Source organism: Loxodonta africana, chromosome 6 (genome assembly GCF_030014295.1).
Source record: "Loxodonta africana isolate mLoxAfr1 chromosome 6, mLoxAfr1.hap2, whole genome shotgun sequence".
NCBI classification, from domain to species: domain Eukaryota; kingdom Metazoa; phylum Chordata; class Mammalia; order Proboscidea; family Elephantidae; genus Loxodonta; species Loxodonta africana.
Genome location: NC_087347.1, coordinates 77178278 through 77198930, shown reverse-complemented (window position 1 = coordinate 77198930; position 20653 = coordinate 77178278). Strand labels below are relative to the sequence as shown.

The 20653-nt window shown below is 39.7% G+C and overlaps 2 protein-coding genes across 11 annotated transcripts in view; one reads left to right on the top strand and one right to left on the bottom strand.

Moving 5' to 3' along the window:
* The window catches only part of FASTKD1 (FAST kinase domains 1), a 42137-nt gene extending 38289 nt beyond the window's left edge, over positions 1-3848 (bottom strand). For 2 of the 7 annotated variants that reach the window (XM_010602849.3, XM_010602850.3), the window contains exons 1-3: positions 3476-3840; positions 1670-2184; positions 84-152 (exon numbers count right to left, since the gene is read on the bottom strand). In XM_010602849.3, the coding sequence (XP_010601151.1) occupies positions 84-152; positions 1670-1998 (398 nt within the window). In that variant the 5' untranslated portion in view covers positions 1999-2184; positions 3476-3840. Of the gene's footprint in view, positions 1-83; positions 153-1669; positions 2185-3255 lie in introns of all 7 variants that reach the window. The other 5 variants (XM_010602846.3, XM_010602848.3, XM_010602847.3 and 2 more) reach the window with 5 other exon arrangements.
* Positions 3849-17875: 14027 nt separating this feature from the next.
* Positions 17876-20653, top strand: part of PPIG (peptidylprolyl isomerase G) — a 65455-nt gene continuing 62677 nt past the window's right edge. The window contains exon 1 of one of the 4 annotated variants that reach the window (XM_010602843.3): positions 17876-18024. The gene's annotated coding sequence lies outside the window, so the exon portion shown is untranslated. The other 3 variants (XM_064287021.1, XM_023542864.2, XM_003405802.4) reach the window with 3 other exon arrangements.

Sequence of the window (20653 nt, the reverse complement as noted above, 5' to 3'; positions counted from 1 at the left end):
CCATTATTTTCTTACATGATTTTGCTGTGTCAGCCCCGAAAAAGATAACCCGTGATCTTAGATGATCAACCCAGAGTACTTGCCTTTCCAGCCTTCTCCATGCTTCTGAAACTAGTGCTTCAACTAGAGGGTCATGAGCCTCAACAGCAAGCCTCAACAAAAGCAAGAGAAAGAATTATCCATAAATAAATATTTGTAAATCATTAAAAACAAATGCAGAAAGAGTTATAATGCATCAGTCATTAAAAACACATGCAGAAAGAGTTATAATACAAAAGTGAACCTCAAGTTATTTTTCTCTTACACCGTAAGTCCTTATTTCTCGGCCATTCCTATTGCGATATTTCAATGTCTTGGTATAGTCTAATAAACGTCTGTATATTACCCCATGCCCTTCTCACTGTTTTATCTGCTCATTTCAATGTCCTCTACTGATGGCAATGAAGATGTTCGATGATACAATTTATGTTAAAAATACACATAACATTTATTACTTTTTCTGATCATAAAAATTTTGTAGGAGAAAGTTTTAAAATACAGAAAAGTCTTAATAATAAAATAAAAATCATTTATAACCCTGCTGTTGTTTTACTCATAAATAGCCATCAGTACCATTTTGGAGCATTTCTTTCTAGCTTATATATATGTATAAACATTTATATTTATATAAATATTTCATTTGCATTTTGTATTCTGCCTTTTTCAGTAGGTTAACACTATATTGTGGGCATTTGCCTACATCATTAAATATTCTTTGAAATATGATTTTTAATGATTGTATATTATTCCATTACGTGAGTGTAGTTATCATTTAGTTAAACATTCACTTACTAGTGGAATTTTAGTTTTTCAATATAAACAATACTATGATGAATAGCCATATACAAGAATCTTTAAATGTATCTCGGATTACTTAGATAAATCTTAAAAGCAAAATTATTGGGTCAAAGGTATTTTTAAAGCTCTTGATCAATATTGTGCCACCAGCATACAAGAGTTCCTGTCCCATTATACCTTCACTAACAACGGATAGTCTACATATATAATTTTTTCTTTTCTTAATGATCAAACTTTTCTGAGTTTTCCTTTGACACCAAGGAAGTCTTCCCCCCCCCCCCTCCATGTAACACCTTTTAACAATCCATGGAATATAATTTGTGAAACACTATTATCAGGTATACATAAGTCTGCAAAATAATTCAAAAGGAGAAGACCAGCTTTTTGTTTTTGAGAGCTGTTGGGAAACAACCTGGTGTACCAATATCCCCTAGTGTACCATATCCCTTAGAAAACATATCTGTCATCAATTTAATTATGGGAATCAGAAAGTCAACACAGACACAATTTACTACTCTGCTGATTAGGTATTAAACTGAAGTCTACTTGATCCTCATTTTCTTTAGTCAACTACATCTCTACAAAATTTCACAATAATCCAGTTATATACAGTTTGTTAATAATTTCTAGTTTCACAAGTGATTATATTTCAATTGACAAAATTATAATACTACTAATTGATATCAAAGAATATCCTCCAAACATCTTTAAAACATAGATTATCAAGAAAAGTATTACAATTTTTTTGTTTGCTTTAAAGAGAATTTTAGAAAATTAAAATATAAAAATAAACTATGACCATTTCCATAAAACGTAAAAGTAAATTACTTACTGTTGCATGATGTACAACACATTCACCAGGGTATCATCATTCATTAATTCTATTTTATCTGTAGCTAAATTACGAAGAGTAAGAAATTGGGGATGGTCTTTGACATATTCGACATTTTTTAAGCTGGTCTTCTTTTGAAACTGCCAAAGTATATCAAATGCACATCCCACTTGTTTTTCTGAAAGGGTAGCTTTGTTTCTTTCAATAATATCAAATATTTGTTCTTCATCTGTACACTTATTCATCTGGCTAATTAATAGTTCACAATTTGATGGTCGAAATTGAAACACTCTCCAGAAGAATGGACAAATGGCTCTTAGACGAAGCATATTTGTGATGAGTAAGTCTTGAAAAAAGTTATCTTTTCATTTACATCACAAATTTTCTTAAATGAAGAAAAGCATTTGCAAAACTAGTAATCAGGTGGAATATACTGGTATAAAAATAACTGTTTTTCCTTCACATATTTTGCTTCCATTATGATGACTCCAAATCCCATTCTAACATGCAGGCTTCTGTAAAAGGATTGATTTAACAAGGTTATGCTTATATCATCAAAAATAAATTAATTCCAAAGTTCCAATTAGAATAACAACTAAGAATACTGAATAGTCCATGGACTTCCAAAAGAACGAACAAATCTGTTTTCGAAGAAGTATAGCCAGAATGCTCTTTAGAAGCAAGGATGGTGAGATTTCACCTAAGTGCTTTGAATATGTTATCAGGAGGGACCAGGCCTTGGAGAAGGAAATCATGCTTGGTAAAGATGAGGGAAAGTGAAAAAGAGGAAAACCCTCAACAAGATGGAATGACACTGTGGCTGCAATAACGGGCTCAAGCATAACAACCACTGCAAGGATGGTGCAAGACCAGGCAGTGTTTCATTCTGTTGTACATAGTGTGCTGTGAGTCAGAACCTACCTGAGGGCATCTAACAACCTGACAGGTATAGTATCATTTCCATTTTACAAATATGGAAACCTAGGTTCAAAAAGGTTAAGGAACTGCTCTAGCACTAGTAAAGCTGAAACTACAACCCAAGTCTTTGCCTCTTTCCAACTGAACAGACTCATCACATCAACAAACCAACATGTGGCTATCCTATCATTAAAAGAATGCAGCTCAGGCCTCTCTCTTTGGCCCTGCCAAGCCGTCTACTCACAGAGGAAAAAAAAAAAAAAAAAAAAAACGGTGAGATCATATTGGCTATTTTGTGGCGATCAGTACAGCACCCTGACCCAAACTGACATAGGTCACACAGAAACACAAAAAGCTCTGCACAATTCAAAGTGGAGACAGTTCAATATTTAGAATAAAAAGGAGTCCCCAGCTTTGCCCCAGCTGAATGACCCGGGTACTTAAACAACGGAGTGGCGTTGGGACTACAATATAAGAGACTGGTACCACTTGTGAACAGGTATCCAAACCAAACCAAATCCACTGCCCGTGGAGTCGATTCCGACTCATAGCGACCCTGTAGGGCAGGGTAGAGCTGCCCCATACGGTTTCCAAGGCTGTAAATCTTTAGGGAAGCCGACTGCCACATTTTTCTCCCGCAGAGCGGTTGGTGGGTTCGAACAGCCCACCTTTCGGTTAGCAGCCCAGAGCTTTAACCACTGCGCCACCAGGGCTCCTAGTGCACGGCGAACAGTGATGTGCTGTGCAAAAGACTAGCATCCTCCTCGCCCGGCACACAGTGGCACTCGACGAATGACTGAATGACTGCGAGTCTCCCCGGTTTCCCACAAGGCGAGGGTGCAGTCCTGCCCTCTTCTTCTGCGCCGCAGATCTCCGCGGAGAACCCACCTCCGGGAAGAACGCCTGGGTTTCTTAGCAGACCCGTGTCCCGGCTCGCAAATATGCGAAGTGCATTAAAAGACAAACCGCTGCCACTACCCAGGGCCTGGCTTGCGGACAAGGAGTTCACGTCCTCAACGCCGGTAACTTTTCAGGAGGATCACAGGGAAGGCTGGTTACCATGGCTCAGAAGTCAAGGCTACTCCCGATCCCCAACAATCGACGCGACAGACTCCATTGTCTCTCGCTCACCCTTCCTATCCCAGGGCTTTCAGCCTCTCTTCAAGAGACATCACCTTTCCTCTGGTGGAGTCCGTCCCCAAACCAGGAAAAAATGCCGGGCAAGGGCAACGTGCACGGCGGAAGCAGCACACTACACGACCCAGAGGGCGTCGCGGTGAGGTCGGCAGAACAGACGTCCCTTACGCGATGAAGGAATTGTGGGAGTTGTAGTTCCTCATTGAGAAGTGTTCTAGGGCTGTACTTCTGTAACTGTCGAAGATTTGGGTTTTTAGGTCAGTGTTTCTCAATTATCTGAGGTTTTCCTCAGTCTGTCGTGGACTGATAGTTTCATAATACACAATAAAAGTGAATTATTAGAAAATGTAAACATGTAAAAGATACTTATGGATTTTTTTTTCTTTCTATATTTGACAGACACGAAATTACTGTCAAGTGCTTATTAAACTATCTAAACTCCTGCTCTCAATTTCTGCAATTATGTCCAGGCACACAGGCACCAGTTCGCAGACCACACTTTTTTTTTGTAACGGTTTTATTGAAATATAATTCACACACCATACAATTCATCGGTTTGAAATGTACAGTATAATGGCATTTACTATATTCACAGAGTTGTGGAACCATCACCAATATTTCAGAATATTTTCATCACCCCAAAAAGAAACGCCACGCCCATTAGCAGTCACACCCCATCCCATCCTTCCCCGGGCCCTTCCGAACAAAGCAAAACTCGTTGCTGTCTCCTCGATTCGGACTCATAGTGACCCTACAGGACAGAGTAGAACTGCCCCGTAGGGTTTCTAAGGGGCGGCAGGTGAATTTGAACTGCCAACCTTTTGGTCAGCAGCCGATCTCTTAACAACTGCACCGCTAGGACTCCAAACTCTGGAGTGTGATACCGTTGTAATAACATTTATTTGTAATAACCTTGAGTCTTCATTATGAGCCTCAGATCAGTTCCCCAATATCAGGGGCTGCTTTTCTCTCTCTTTCTTTCTCTCTCACAAATTAACTTGAACCCTTTTTCTCCCAGAGTAATTTTGCCAGCATAAATGTGTCTGGATGAAACTTAATAATATAGGAGTATGATTGGATAAGATATAATTGGCAGGAAGACCTGTATTCTAGAACTTTATGTCAATAAGGGTAGTCCAGTACAGTACTTCTTAGGGTTTCTGAAAAAGCACTTGAAAAGTTGACAACAGGTTATGTTTACGTTCAACCAATAGTATTTGATTTCAAATTAAAGATTGCTTTAGCTGTTCTTATAAAACTTTCCTAAGTTTATGGTTGCTGCTCTAGACAGCTAGAAATACATGTAGCTTAGAGTCCATAATAGTTACATATTGCTGAGTAACAACCTATCTTAAGACTTAGGGGTTTAAAATGACACTAAACATTATCCCACAGTTCTTGTAGATCAGGACTTTGAAAGCAGCTTAGATGGGTAGTCCTGGCTAGGGGTCTCTCATGAGGTTGTAGTCACCATGTTGGCTACAGCTACAGTCATCTAAAGGATTGACTGTGGCTGGAGGATCTGCTTCCAGAAGGCTCACTCATATGCCTGCAAAGTTGGTGCTGGCTATTAGCAGGAGGCCTCGGTTCCTTGCCAAGTGGACCTCTCCATAAGGCTGCTTAGTGTCCTCATGACAAGATGACTGATTTCCCAGAGCAAGTGAACCAATAGAGCAAGGTGGAAGCTACAATGTCTTTTATGACCTATACTCAGAAGTCACACAGTATCGTTTTCGTAATATCCAATTTGCAACACAGATTAGGCCTATTCAATATATGAAGGTTGATGACCAGGGGGCAAGGATCACTAGGGGCCATCTTAGAGACTGGCTGCCACAGAGAGCTAGAAAAATACCTGCTACCATATCCTAAAAACTGAAAGGAGAGTGAGGGAAGAGAAAAAGATAGGTATTAATGTGAAGTCTCCCTTGTCAAACCTTTGAGGAAGCTTGTAATAATGAAATGGTTAGAAAGTAGAGCTAAAAATTAAAGTGAAAAAAATGAGTACTCTATGAATTAAATAGGTCTTACAATGTGTATGGACCAAAAAAAAAGAGTATTATAAGAATGTGCAGTAACACAATACAGGGGAGGTCAGCACAATTGGACTAAACCAAAAGCAAAGAAGTTTCCTGAATAAACTGAATGCTTCAAAGGCCAGCATAGCAGGGGCAGGGGTCTGGGGACCATGGTTTCAGGGGACATCTAAGTCAATTGGCATAATAAAATCTATTAAGAAAACGTTCTGCATCCCACTTTGAAGAGTGGCATCTGGGGTCTTAAACACTAGCAAGCAGCCATCTAAGATGCATCAATTGGTCTCAACCCACCTGGATCAAAGGAGAATGAAGAACACCAAGAATACAAGGTGATTACGAGCCCAAGAGACAGAAAGGGGCACATGAACCAATGACTACATCATCCCGAGACCAGAGGAACTAGATGGTGCCCGGCTACAACCGATGACTGCCCTAACAGGGAACACAACAGAGAACCCCTGAGGAAGCAGGAGAGCAGTGGGATGTAGACCCCAAATTCTCAAAAAAAGACCAGACTTAAAGATCTAACTGAGGCTGGAAGGACCCTGCTGGTCATGGCCCTCAGACCTTCTGTTGCCCCAGGACAGGAACCATTCCCAAAGCCAACTCTTCAGACATGGATTGGACTGGACAGGTTGGAGAGGGATGCTGGTGAGGAGTGAGCTTCTTGGATCAGGTGGACACTTGAGACTATGTTGGCATCTCCTGCCTGGAACAGAGATGAGAGGGTGGAGGGGGTTAGAAGCTGGCGAAAAGAACATGAAAAGAGAGAGTGGAGGGAGAGAGTGGGCTGTCCCATTGGGGGAGAGTAATTGGGAGTATGTAGCAAGGTGTATATGGGTTTTTGTGTGAGAGGCTGACTTAATTTGTAAACTTTCACTTAAAGCACAATAAAAATTATTTAAAAAAAAAAGAATGAGCAGTAAGGGCTACTGCTAGAGATTGGAGGGAAGTCAGAGGAACTCAAAGGGGCAGGAATAACAAAAAAAAAGAAAGACAGAAGGATAATTTGTTCCTCAGTAATGAAGCATTAACAATGGAATAGACAAATTAATTAGTGATATTTATTAGAGTCCTAATGGAAATCTAAGAACGAATGGAAACTTAAGATAAAAATTATATTCAATTCAGCAGGAAAAGAAAAAGTGGGATTCTATTTGGAAGAAAATAAAAGTAACCTCCCTACCTCCCAGCATACAAAAATGAATTACAGACACATTAAATATATAAATACAATAAATAAAACTTATATGAAATATTAGAAAATTTAAGATAATATGTATATAATCTTAAAATAAACCAGATAGGAAACCCAAAGCCAGTAATAGAAAATCCTAATAAATTTGGCTACATTGAAATTAAGAATTCTGTACAGCAAACACCAGTAAAGTCAATAGATAATTGATAGAATGGAAGAACATATTTGAAACACATAACAAAGGGTGTGTGTGTGTGTGTGTGTGTGTGTGTGTGTGTGTAGAGAGAGAGAGATAGAGTATAAATTGAAATAAAAAGACAAAGAATTCAATAGGAAAAAGTCCAAAAAACACATGAAAAAGCATTCAACTTCACTGGTAGTCAGAAATTGCAAAATGAGACAATACTATTCCTTCACCCACTGGCATAAATTAAAAGATTGAAAACAACCTTGAAGTGCTACAATCTCTCAGGGTATTAACATTTATATGTTACAATGAAAAATGTATGCATTCTGTGGCTCAATAACCTCACTTTTGGCTATTTTTCTTGCAGGATTAAAAATATCAATATATAAGTACATATGTACATAAGTGAAAAAAAATGAACTTTTCACTTATGTACAAAATGTTTATTGCCGTATTGTTTGCATTAACCAAAACTTGAAAAATTGAAAATGTCCAATAGGAAAATGGCTGGAAAAATTATGGTATGTCCATTCTTTGTTGTGGTTAGTTGTCGTCAAGTTGATTCCAACTCACAGCGACCTCATAGAGACCCTGCTTCGTAGGGTTTCCAAGGCTGTGACTTTTCAGAAGTACATTGCCAAGTCTGTCTCCCAAGGCACCAGTAGGTGGGTTCAAATCACCAACCTCTCAGCTAGGTCTTGAGTACTTAACTGTTTGCTCTACGCAAGGACTTCATATCTATTCTACGGAATGCCATATTGATATTTAAAAAAAAAGTCCATGATGCATTGTTATGAGAGCAAATTCAAGTTTCAGAGTAATGTGTGTGATGCCTAATCTCATTTTTCTGTAGAAAGAAGGAATGAAGGGAGGGAAGAAGGGAGAAAAATACTAAATAAAGGTTTTTATATATTAGCATAAGAATAGAAGAGTACTGCTGAATACCTCAGTGGAATGGGATTGGAGGAGGGAAGGGAAGATTATTAAATTTTAAATCTCTACCATGTTCACATTTTTAAAATAGCTTATATTACCATGAAATATGTGACAACAAGCACGCATTTTTAAAAGGTAGACACATTATTGGGGATACAGTAATAAGGAGGAAAAAATGCAACATTTTGTTGTTTATCTATGAGTAAAAACAAAATATTTATTTTTTAAAGTAAAGGGAAGTTAATTGTAGTAGCCCAGCCCACCTACATTTCCTCTTTTAGTATGAGGAAGCGCATTGAACAACCAAGACTCTTGACATGACTAGAACTTCTGGCTAACGTTTAGGCCAAATCCCATCTTGTTCTAAACTATTCCATTTGTATTTCTTAAAGTGTAGTTTCTGTTTTCCGTAAAATTTCCACTGTGCCTTTGACCTGGAAACAAGTAGTTCTACAGAAAAGTGTGATTTTACCTACTCTACTTGGCTTTAGAACAAGCTCATAGTTAGAAATGGCCGATGTTAAAAAGAGATAATTCAGCTTGTACAGGTGTGAGACAGGATGTTAAACATGTGACTTTAGTGGCTAAGTCAAATTATCACTAGACCCCCCTCGGGAAGTGTTTTTCCGACCTCCTTTACAGTATTCTGTACTCAAAGATAACTATATTTTAAATGTTCCAGGAAACTCATGATCAGCCAAATCCTATCACCTGGAGCCACCACTGCAAAGGAGGTCAACTCCTTCAGAGGTGGTCAACTAGGACCCTGCCACTTGCAATTTTGTAGAAGTTAACCAATCAGAAATACTCCAGCTGTACCCCCTTGTTTGCAGTTTTGCCTTTTTAAAATCTTTATAACACTGCAGCTAGCTGGCACACTGTCAGATTTCTTCCGGCACTATGTTTCTTATTTTGCAAACCCTTTTTTGTCACAATAAAACTTTGTTTTTTATTTTAAACAAACATGTAGTTCTTTCATTACAACAGGTATCAGACCCTATTCCTCTTCTCACAAGGAATAATATGACCCAGGCCACACCCAGTTAGTATCTTAGGCCCATGGCCTATTAGATGGGTATTGCAATCAAAAAAGAAAAAAAAAAAAAATCCAAGATGTGAGTGGCTTAACACACAGAATTTGATTTTTCAATCATACGACATCCCAATGTGGATATTACGGGTCAGTAAAGGACTTTTCTTCACACAAAGATTCAGGGACTAGGCGTCTTCCCTAATTCCCCAGGGCCTTAAAATCCACTGAATCCAGCTGACAGAAGCAGAAAGACAAGACATAGAGAAGGTATAGCACTTCTTAAACAATTTGACCTGGATGTAATACATACCACATCCATTCATTTTCCACAGGTGAGAACTATTCACATGCCCTTACCTAGCTAGATGCAAGGGACAACTAGAAAACAAAGTTCTTAGCAGGACAGCCATTTCCTCCCCGTGTAAATGCGAGCACAAACTTTGGTGGTGTCACTGCTATGCTAATCAAAGACTTCTCTGGAATTTTATAATTGGAGCTGGCAGAGGCTCAGACTATTAAGATATGAGGTTATCCCTTGGAGAAATCAGTCTAAGAATGAAGCCATAAATAGACAAAAATTAGACAAAGGAAAGGAACTTATACAACATTCAGTCATTGGCTAAGGCAACCTCTATCTTCTCTTTGTATTAGCTATCCATTGCTGTGTAACAAATCACCCCAAAACTTCCTGTTCCCATCAGGTCAATTTTGATCCGTACTGACCCTATCGGACAGAGTAGAACCGCCCCATAGGGTTTCCAAGGCTGTTATCTTTACAGAAGCAGATTGCCACATCTATTTCCCGGTTGGTAGGTTCAAATCACTGACCTTTCATTAGCAGCTGAGCACTTTAACTGTTGCATCACCAGGGCACCTTACCACAAAACTTAGTGGCTTAAAATCACAAAATTGTTGTTGTTAGGTGCCCTCAGTCGATTTTAAACTGATAGCAACTGGATAAGACAGAGTAGAGCTATCCAATAGGATTTTCTTGCCTGTTTTTTTTTTTAATCTTTACAGGAGCAGATTGCCAGATCTTTTTCCATGGAGCCACTAGGTGGATTGGAATCATCAACCTTTCCATTAGCAGTCAAGCACTTACCTGTAGTACTGCCAGAGCTCTTAAAATAACAATTATTAACCCATAATTTCTCTGGATCAACAATTCAGGAGTAGCTTACCTGTATGGTTCTGAGTTAGGGTTTCTCATATGGCTGCAGTAATATGTCAACAGGGACTACAGTCATCTGATGCTTGCCTAGGGCTGGAGGACCTGCTTCCAAGATGGCTCACACACATGGCTGTTGGCAAGAGGCCTCAATTTCTCTCTGGCTTTTGCCAGGAAGCCTGTTTTTTGCCAGATGGACTCTCTATAGTCTGTTTGAGTGTTCTCATAACATGCCAGCTTATTTCCTCAGATTAAGTGATTCAAGGGACAAAGCCTTTTATGACCTAGTCTCCAAAGTCACACACTGCCATTACTGCCTGATTTGATTTGGTAGAAGCAAGTCATTAATTAGAGGAATTAGGTACCACCTCTTGAAAAGAGATGTATCAAAGAGTTGGTCACATATTTTAAAGCTACCACATTGTTCAACAGTTTTGTGAAGTAGTACATTCTTCCTTTTTACCTAAGCTAGTTCAAGTTGCAATTATTTCTAAATTAGAGCTAACTAATACTGTCATCAAAATACATGTACACAAGATCTAGTCTTTTAAATTGTATTTATTTTATTATTGTTGTTGAGAATACACACAGCAAAAATACACCAATTCAATAGTTTCTACATGTGCAATTCAGTGACATCGATTACACTCTTCAAGTTGTGCAACCATTCTTACCCTTCTTTTTCTGAGTTGTTCCACCTCATTAACATAAACACACTGCTACCTAAGGTTTCTATCTAAACTTTTGAGTTGCTATTGTCAATTTGATCCCATATAGATAGTTCTTAAAAGAGCACAATGTTCAAGGCAAACATTTTTTACCAGTTAAGCTGAAGTATTGTTCGGTTTTAAGAATACTTCAGGGGACATTTTTGGTTTAAGGTTTAAAGGTTATGTCAGGGCAATAGTTTCAGGGGTTCATCCAGCCTCCATTGCTCCAGGAAATCTAGCGTCCTTGAGAATTTAAAGTTCTGTTCTGCATTTTCCCCCTTTTGATCAACACTCTTCTGTAAAATCTTTGATCAAAATATTCAGTAGTGGTAGTTGGACACCATCCAGTTTTTCTGGCATCATAGCAAAGGAGGCAGTTGTTTATGGAGGCAATTAGCCACATATTCTATTTCCTCCTCTTATTCCTTATTCTCCTTCCTCTGTTGGAGCAGGTGAATAGAGAACAATTGTTGTGTCTTGGATGGCTGTTTGCAGGCTACTAAGACCCTAGGGACTATGCAACAAATTAGGGGGTAGAACAGAAGCACTAAACACGTTACTAGGCCAACTAACTGGGATGAACCATGAAACCATGACCCTAAATCTCCAGACCAAGGAACCAAAACCCATAAGGTGTTCGGTTGTACATAGGCAGGATCCAGATTTTTACAATAGATTCTTAAATATGAAACCAAAATCATGAACAACAAAGGACAAAATAGATAATTGGACTTCATCAAAATGAAAAACTTGTGTGTGTCAAAGAGCTTTATCAAGAAAGAGACAGCCTGCAGAATGGGAGAAAATATTTGGGAAGCATACATCTGGTAAGAGTTTAATATTCAGAATATATAAAGAACTTGTACAACTCAACAACAAGAGAAACAACCCAATTAAAAAATGGGCAAAGGACCTGAATAGACATTTGTATATCTCCAAAAAAGATACACAAATGGCCAATAAGCACATGTTCAATGTCATTAGTCATTAGGGAAATGCAAATCAAAACCACAATGAGATACTGCTTCCCACCCACTACAATGGCTATAATTGGATAAATGGAAAGCAACAAGTATTGGTGAGGATGTGGAAAAACTGGAACTCTCACGCATTGCTGGTTAGAATGTAAAATGGTGCAGCCTCTTTTGAAAACTGTTTGGAGGTTCTTTAAAAAGTTAAACACAGCCACATAAACCAGACACTACATCAGCCTGAGACTGGAAGAAGTAGATGCTGCCTGGCTACCACTGATGACTGCCCTGACAGGGAACACAACAGAGAATCCCTGATGGAGCAGAACAGTGGGATGCAGACCTCAAATTCTTATAAAAAGACCAGACTTAATGGTCTGACTGAGACTAGAGGGATCTCTAAGGTCATGGTCCCCAGAACCTCTGTTAGCCCAAGGCTGGAACCATTCCTCAAGCCAACTCTTCAGACAGGAATTGGACTGGACTATGAGACAGAAATGATACTGGCAAGGAGAAAGTTTCTTGGATCAAGTAGACATGTGAGACTGTGTGGGCAGCTCCTGTCTGGAGGCGAGATGAGAAGGCAGAGGGGGACAGTAGCTAGTTGAATGGACACCGGGAATACAGGGTGGAGAGGAGGAGTATGCTGCCTCATTAGGGGAGAGCAGCTAGGAGTACACACCAAAGTGTGTATAAGATTTTGTATGCAAGACTGACTTGATCCGTAAACTTTCACTTAAAGCAAAATAAGTAAGTAAAAAAAAGTCGAACTACCATATGACCCAGCAATCCCACTTGTTGGTATATACCCAAAAGAATTCAAAGCAGAGACTCAAACAGATTCTTTTACACCAATGTTCATTGTAGCAGTATTCAAACCAAAACCAAACCCATTGCCGTCAAGTTGATTCCGACTAATAGCAACCCTATAGGCCAGAGTAGAACTGCCCCATAGAGTTTCCTAGGAGCACCTGGTGGATTTGAACTGCCAACCTTTTGGTTAGAGGCTGTAGCACCTAACCACTGTGCCACCAGGGTTTCCTATGGCAGTATTAACAACAGGCAAAATGTGGAAACAACCTAAGTGTCAATCAGCAGATGAACAGATAAACAAAATGTTGTATATCCATACAATGGAATATTATTTGGCCATAAGGAGAAATGAAGTTCTGATACATGCTTGACATGGATGAAACTTGAAAACATTTAAATGAATGGAATAAGCCAAACACAAAAGGACAAATATTACATGATTCTACTTATGTGAAATATCTAGAATAGGCAATGTATAGAAACAAAAGTTTATTATTGGTTACCTGGGGTGGGGGGTGGAGGCAGAAAAAACAAGGAGTTATTGCTTAAATGGTACTGAGTTTCTCTTTAGGGTGATGAAAAACATTTGGAAACAGATAGTGATGATGGATGCACAACATGGTGAATATAATTAACATCACTGAATTGTACACTTAAAAATGGTTAAAATGGCAACTGTTTTGTTATACATATTCTACACACACACACACATACACACAAAGACATGTAAAATAAGAGCATAAATTGGTATAACCACTTTGGAAAACTGTCAGTATTTACCACAGCTGGACATACCCATATCCTAAGATCCAGCAATTGCACTTCTAGGTATATTTCCAACAGACGTGAACACATACTCCAATACACGAGATACAAGAATATTCATAGGCGCTTTATGACTACAACCTGAAAACACACATGTCCACCTAAAATAAAATGGATAAATTGTAGAATACCCACATAATGGAATCCTGTACAGAAATGAGAAAAGAACAACCTACTATTGCATGCAGCAATATGAATAATCTCACAAACACAATATTGGGCAAAAAAGCCAGACAGATCAAGCTGTCATTGATGGAATTAGAGCCAAAGTGACATTTGTCACTTCCTAATTTAGTCCAAGAGGCTGTACTATATGACATCAGGATTTGAGGGAGACTCATTAATGACTCGCAATATGCAGATGGCACAACCTTGCTTGCTGAAAGTGAGGAGGACTTGAAGCACTTACTGATGAAGATCAAAGACTACAGCATTCAGTATGGATTACACCTCAACATAAAGAAAACAAATATCCTCACAACTGTACCAATAAACAACATCATGATAAACGGAGAAGATATTGAAGTTGTCAAGGATTTCACTTTATTTGTATCCACGATCAACACTCATGGAAGCAGCCATCAAAAAATCAAACTGTGCATTGCATCAGGTAAATCTGCTGCAAAAGACCTCTTTAAAGTGCTGAAAAAGTAAAGATGTCAGTTGGGTGTGCCTGACCCAAGCCATGGTATTTTCAGTTGTCTCATATGCATGCAAAAGCTGGACAATAAAGAAGGAAGAGCAAAGAACTGATGTCTTTGAATTATGGTATTGGTGAAGAATACTGAACATACCATGGACTGTAAAAAGAGCAAACAAATCTATCTTGGAAGAAGTACAGCCACAATGCTCCTTGGAAGCAAGGATGGTGAGACTTTGTTTCATGTACTTTGGACATGTTATCAGGAGGGACCAGTCCCTGGAGAACGTCACGTTTGGTAAGGTAGACGGTTAGTGAAAAAGAGGAAAACCCTCAATGAGATAGACTGACACGGTCACTGCAAAAATGGGCTCAGACATAGCAACGACTGTGAGGATTGCACAAGAATAGGCAGTGTTTTGCTCTGTCATACACAGGGTCACTGTGAGTCAGAACCAACTCAATGGCACCTAAAACAACAATAATTTAGGCCATAAGGCACTGTCTATTCTTTACTCTTCCTGCCAGCTGAAATCCATGGCAACCTACTCTGATCGTCCAGTGACACGGCTAGGTATGTTGGGATAACATGATGGAAGGAACTCAAGTCCCTGAATGACTACATTCAGCAGAGGTGCCTTCTGACCTGGCACACTAACCTCAGATCTATTTTGCAAGAAAGAAATAAATCCCTGTTCTTTAAGCCACATATTTGCTTCTACGTGCAATAGCTTCTGTGAGGTCAATGCTACCAACTGTCATATAAAAGGGGCAAGGTAGGAAAACCCCACCTTTATCACTAACTTTATGGTAAGGATCAGCATGAATCAAATTTCCAACTGGATATGGATCTAAGCCTTCCCACATTTCCAGTCCTCATCACCATCTACTTCTGTGGCAATTCCTTTCTCTGACTCTAACCACCCAGAGTTAGATCAGACCTCATTCTTGGCTATCTGAGCCAGGTCAAAACATCTTTGGCCACCTGAGGCCAGGTCATCAGGGATCAGCCATAGGCTCAGGAGTGTGCACAACTCCTTGCACTTCAGACCAGCTGGCCTATCTTGCACACTCAATCTCTCTCTCCCTCTTTAGTCCCCTGAGGCTAGGTCACAAGCTAGAAGGGCTGTATCTTCCATTGTCCTCAGAGAGGTATCACCCTCTGCTGTACATGGAAGTTCTCACCAAACCAGGAGGCCCCAAAGAGAGACTTCCAAGGTCCAGAGTTCCCTAATTTTTGGTACTTCAATGAATATGCACAATCAATGAATACGTATAAGTACCTCATGCACCCTCCCTTCCTGAAGTTAGTTCCTTAGGTATGGGGCCTGTGTAGCCCCTAATTGCCTAGCTATTTTAGAAAGACAAAAAAACAAAAAACCCCATTGCCATCGAATCAATTCAGACTCATAGGGACCCTATAGGACAAAGTAGAACTGTCCCACAGGGTTTCCAAGGAGTGCCTGGTGGATTCTAACTGCCGACCTTTTGGTTAGCAGTCATAGCTCTTAACCACCAGGGTTTCCAGAAAGACAAAGAGCACCTTAATTATTCAGGCTATTTTCAGAGACCAGATACAAAAAGCCAAACTTAATTCTTTGTCCCACAGCTTCCTTCTTGGAACAGTAAATCCATGTCAAATCAGTTTGGGAAATTTGAGACTTCACAGACCAATGAAATTTCAATATATTTAGGACCCAACGTAGACTGCCAGTTTTTTATTTATCCAAATAAGGATACTCAGAGAAAAAAAAAAAAAAACTATCACATTCTTAACCATGATTTCATAAAAGGATATTTTAACACTAAAGAAGGTGACAAATTTAATCTCAAAATTAAAAAAGTAAAGAGAATTCTTCCTAAAAAAGCGCAGTGAAAACTTTGTCATGGTTTAGCACAAGCCAACAGTCCTTGAAGTAGCACTGAGATGCTGCTTCAAAACTTCTTTCAAAAATATCCTACAATCTGACCATTTATAATGTACACCATATTTAATAAATACTTATTATTTTATTACTAAATAATTCTTCATAACTTCATATATCTATGAAGATGGGATACCCCAGAACAAGACAGGTAATATTAACACTTCAAAATGTTAATTACAGTATAATGATCTATAATATACCCTCAAAAAAGAACACAACCAAAAAAACCCACTGACTGAATGCGTGAAAAGGAGGGAAAATACATCCAAGAGCAACGTCGCTTTCACATCACCTCTACCACTAAGTACAAACCTAAGAAAGTAATCGGAATATCCGAGTTAAATTTTTTTTTTTTAATGCACTTTGAAGGAAGACACGAAATACAAAACAAACCAATGCTCAAGGAAATCCATCTTAAAAAAAAAAATACTTTCCTCAGAAGTACTTAATATAAGTCAGATTTTTTAAGGTACCCGTAAGCCCATTGCTGTGGTCCGACTAATAGAGTACCCAAAAAAAACAGCGCCGTCGAGTCGATTCCGAGTACAGTACTGCAAAAATCTATATACCCTCTGGAAGTTGCTGCTCTCCTGCAATAAGGGCAAATGGCTTAAACAAGAGCGGTGGCAGAGTTGTCTACTTTTGTGTAAAGATTGTTTAAGATTTTCCAATTCGTCTAACTTTAATATTACTGGTATGTAAAATTGGTCAAGCCCCTTACATGCACCATATGCCCAACTGGTGTTAATAATTAACCTGATATATAAGTGAGTGAAAAACTTAAATGATTGTAACTTATACCCTTTTTATACAGTAAGAACAACTTAAGTTCTCTAGCTAGTTCCTTTAAAACACACGCACTTCATATTCCCACAAGGATTGATGGCAAAACAGAATGAAGGGGGACGGGGGGGGGAAGTGAGGGAGGGAGAGAGGTAATAACCCACTACCGTCGATTCCGACTCATAGCGACCCTAGAGAAAAGAGTAGAACCGCCCCATAGACTTTCCAAGAAGCGCCTGGTGGATTCAAACTGCCAACCTTTTGGTTAGCGGCCGTAGCACTTAACCACTACGCCACCAGGGTTTCCAGACAGGTCATAGTAGTGGACATTTATTTCTAACACAATACAGGGGCCCTTATCCATTAAAATAAATGAGAATATATGTCCTATTTTCCCTAAAGGGTACTGGATTGTTGTTGCCAAAAGACTTGTTTTGGTATTAATGAACAATGTCTTTCGTGGGGAGATACTTATCCTCCCTGAGCCACATTTTATCTGTAAAACAGATGTAATAACCTACATCATCAGGTTGCTATGAAGATTATCAACAGACAAACACTTCACAAAGAACATTATCAACGTCCCTTTAATTTCTTCCTCTGTCCTCAGATAGCACTTCGTTCATTTCTGTTTTTTAGAACTTGGGTCATAGCATGACCTGAGAGCCTAATTGGAAGCTCCTTGGAGGCAGGGCTTCTTCCCAACTCCCTGGCAGAGGGTCATTAAATATTTATTAAACAAAGCACTACATTTCACGAACGATATGGCATTCCGCCGGTTACAAGTATTCCCAATCAGCCCACACATACAGCATACAAACTATGCCTTTAACAGGTAGCCAAATACTATGACTTCCGGGTGGGCCATGGTGACGCAACCAAGGGAAAGTCAGGAGGTACGGGCAACTAACTCTTGACGTATTTCCGGCGCGACGCTTACCCTCCACGCCGGGACTGGGCTGTGGGGGAGGGAGGCGGCTAGTAGACTTTTAGCGCCTTTTCTGGCGGCGGTAGATTTGAAGCGCTTTAAGGGACCGGACCCCGGGAAGACGAGACTGTACTGGTGCAGGTAGGAGGCGCGAGGCCCGTGCTGTTTCGGTGGCGTCCTTTGCAGCAATACTGGGTACGATAGCAGTAAGGGCCCGGGAAGAGGGGCGGAGCTGACGCGACAGGCCCGGCTGGGTTAACCGTCTTCCTCTCGAGGTATCGGAGCTGCTTGAGCTCGGAGGGGGCCCTTGAGTATTGCGGCTCTGGCTTTGCAGTTCTTGCAGCCGGAGAAGGCCTCCAGCCGAGCTTCCTGGGCCTGAGAAACGTTCCTCCTCCTACCAGCTCCGGCCCTCCCCATTCGGCGCACACCTCCCTTCCTGACGCATTTTGCCGCACAAGCTGTAATATGGCGGCAGCGACGGCGGCCTGAGCTCTAGGGAGCCAGGGTGATTCTTGGTGCTTCAAAATTGTAAGACTGAGCACTGCTGCGGGGTAGGTGGAAGGGTTGATGGGGGAGGAGGACGCGCAGCCTGAAGTCCTGTCAGGTTAAGGTTGGAGAGTGGCGGACGAGGAACCTGAATCACAGGGGTTAATATAACTAGATTGAAGACAGCTTTCTTCCTACTCCGACCTTTCCTCTTAAAGATAGCGGCTACCGTGAATAGTTAAGTGGTACAGGCCACAGGCCTCTTAGTTGAGCGTTTTCTTAAGACTCAGACCCAGGGTCTTATCCTTGAACTGTCGCGAAGTTCTCCCCCATGTTCCCAAGGAACTGAGTGGCGCAGACCTTTTAGGAGGGGTTCGAAATTACTCCTTAGGAGGAGAATGATGGCTTTGGAGCCCCCTGTGCCTTAGAGGAACTGTATCTTATTTGGCCTTTCTCGGCTGCTGACCGAAAGGTGGGTAATTCGAATCCACCAGGCGGTCCTTGAAAACCCCGTGGGGCAGTTCTGCTCTGTCCTGTAGGGTCGCTATGGGTCGGAATCGGCTGGACGGCGATGGATTTTAGTCTTTTAAGGAGCTAAGTTAACGTCTGCGGGAATGCAGAACGCCCGGTCGTTTTGGAAATATTATAAAAGCACCATTTTGTGGGTTGATTTTAGTTTCTTTTTCACATCAGTACTTTCTGTGCAGTATATATACCAAGTTTTTTGCAGTGGTGATCACAAATAAGTTAAAGAAGCAATTAGATGTTTCGGAAATTTGGGGGTCTGATATTAACTTTAAGTAGCTAAAATCTCATAGAAAAAATATGTATCGGTAAAAGAGGATGATGAGTAATTGCTAGTTCATAACAATGATATTTGAGGGGGAAGGGCAGTGATCATTTTATCAGTTCTTAAATAGTGCTATACCGAAAAAAACAAAACCGCTGTCGTCGAGTCGATTCCGACTCATAGCGACCCTATAGGACAGAGTAGTACTGCCCCGTAGAGTTTCCAAGGAGCGCCTGGTGGACTCGAACTGCCGACCATTTTGTTAGCAGCCATAGCACCTAACCATTACGCCACCAGGGTTTCCGAAATAGTGCTATGGAGTCCAGAAAAGCCTCAGATATGTACAATAGCTGCTTCTCATTCAGGTTTTCTATCTACATGTAAACGTACCTTTTTAGCACTGCCCCCTCCGCCCTTTTTTTTTCTCGAAATTTTAATGTTTGCGATAGAATTGTTTCTCTAACAAATTACGTATTTCCTGGTCTTAAACAGGGTGCATTGTACATTGTTTAATGTCTTCTTTATAATTTGGAGTTACTGGTGCCCTGAATACTAATGGATCTTGTAGGATTCTGTGCTTTTAAATCGTGTTTGGTTTTTAAGGCTTTTATATATTTTCTGCAGTTAGTTGTCAGGGCTGCCTTCCCTTGCTGTCGGGGGACAAGTATGCAAACTCCTAGGTTAGAAAATTTGGATTTGTTATTGGCTCAACCATCTTTCTGAGCCTCAGTTTCTTGATGTGTAAAAAGATTATTTCCAACTACCATCAGCTCTGGGCTTGAAAAATAAATATTAAAGTTTGTTAAAATTGTGTGTAAAATCGGCTTTCAGTGAGAACTCAGAAGTTCTGTGAGTGAAGAGCGTTTGTTATATTTATTTTTACTTCTTTATTTTTCGGTGTTATTGTGGTCTTTCAGTATCCGTGGCCTCTACATAAATCTTTGTTATCTGTCTTTTTGTAATTTTGCATATTTTAAATTAGGGTTTTTTTTTTTTAAGTCAGCATGCCATTCTTTATGCAAAAGGAAAGTAGTAACCATTTTTAATAGGCTGAATAGTTCTGTTAGTTACCATGACAATATCTGCAATTAATTCTTTCAGTAGTTGCTTCTTAGGAAATACATGTTGACTGTTTCCTTCATTATTTTACTAATAGGGTAGTTCAACAGGATTATAATGTGTTACCTATTTTTAATATTCCAGTGTACCAGTGTGTCTTGTTATATGTAGTAATTCAAGTGATTTGAAGGGATTGTTGAAAATCTTTCTTCTACATTGTGGTATTTTGTTTTGTTTGGTTTTAATACTAGCATTGAGTTTCAGTTTTCATTTGGTTTAACTGTCAATAGTTTTGCCCTAGTTTAATGCATATACAATCTCCTTAAGAACCCATTTAGTAAATTTTTATTTCTGTAAGGGAGAACTTAACGTCTTGAAATTTACTACAGTCGGTACTATAAATATTAAGAGAGAACTGCTATTACTGGGACTTTG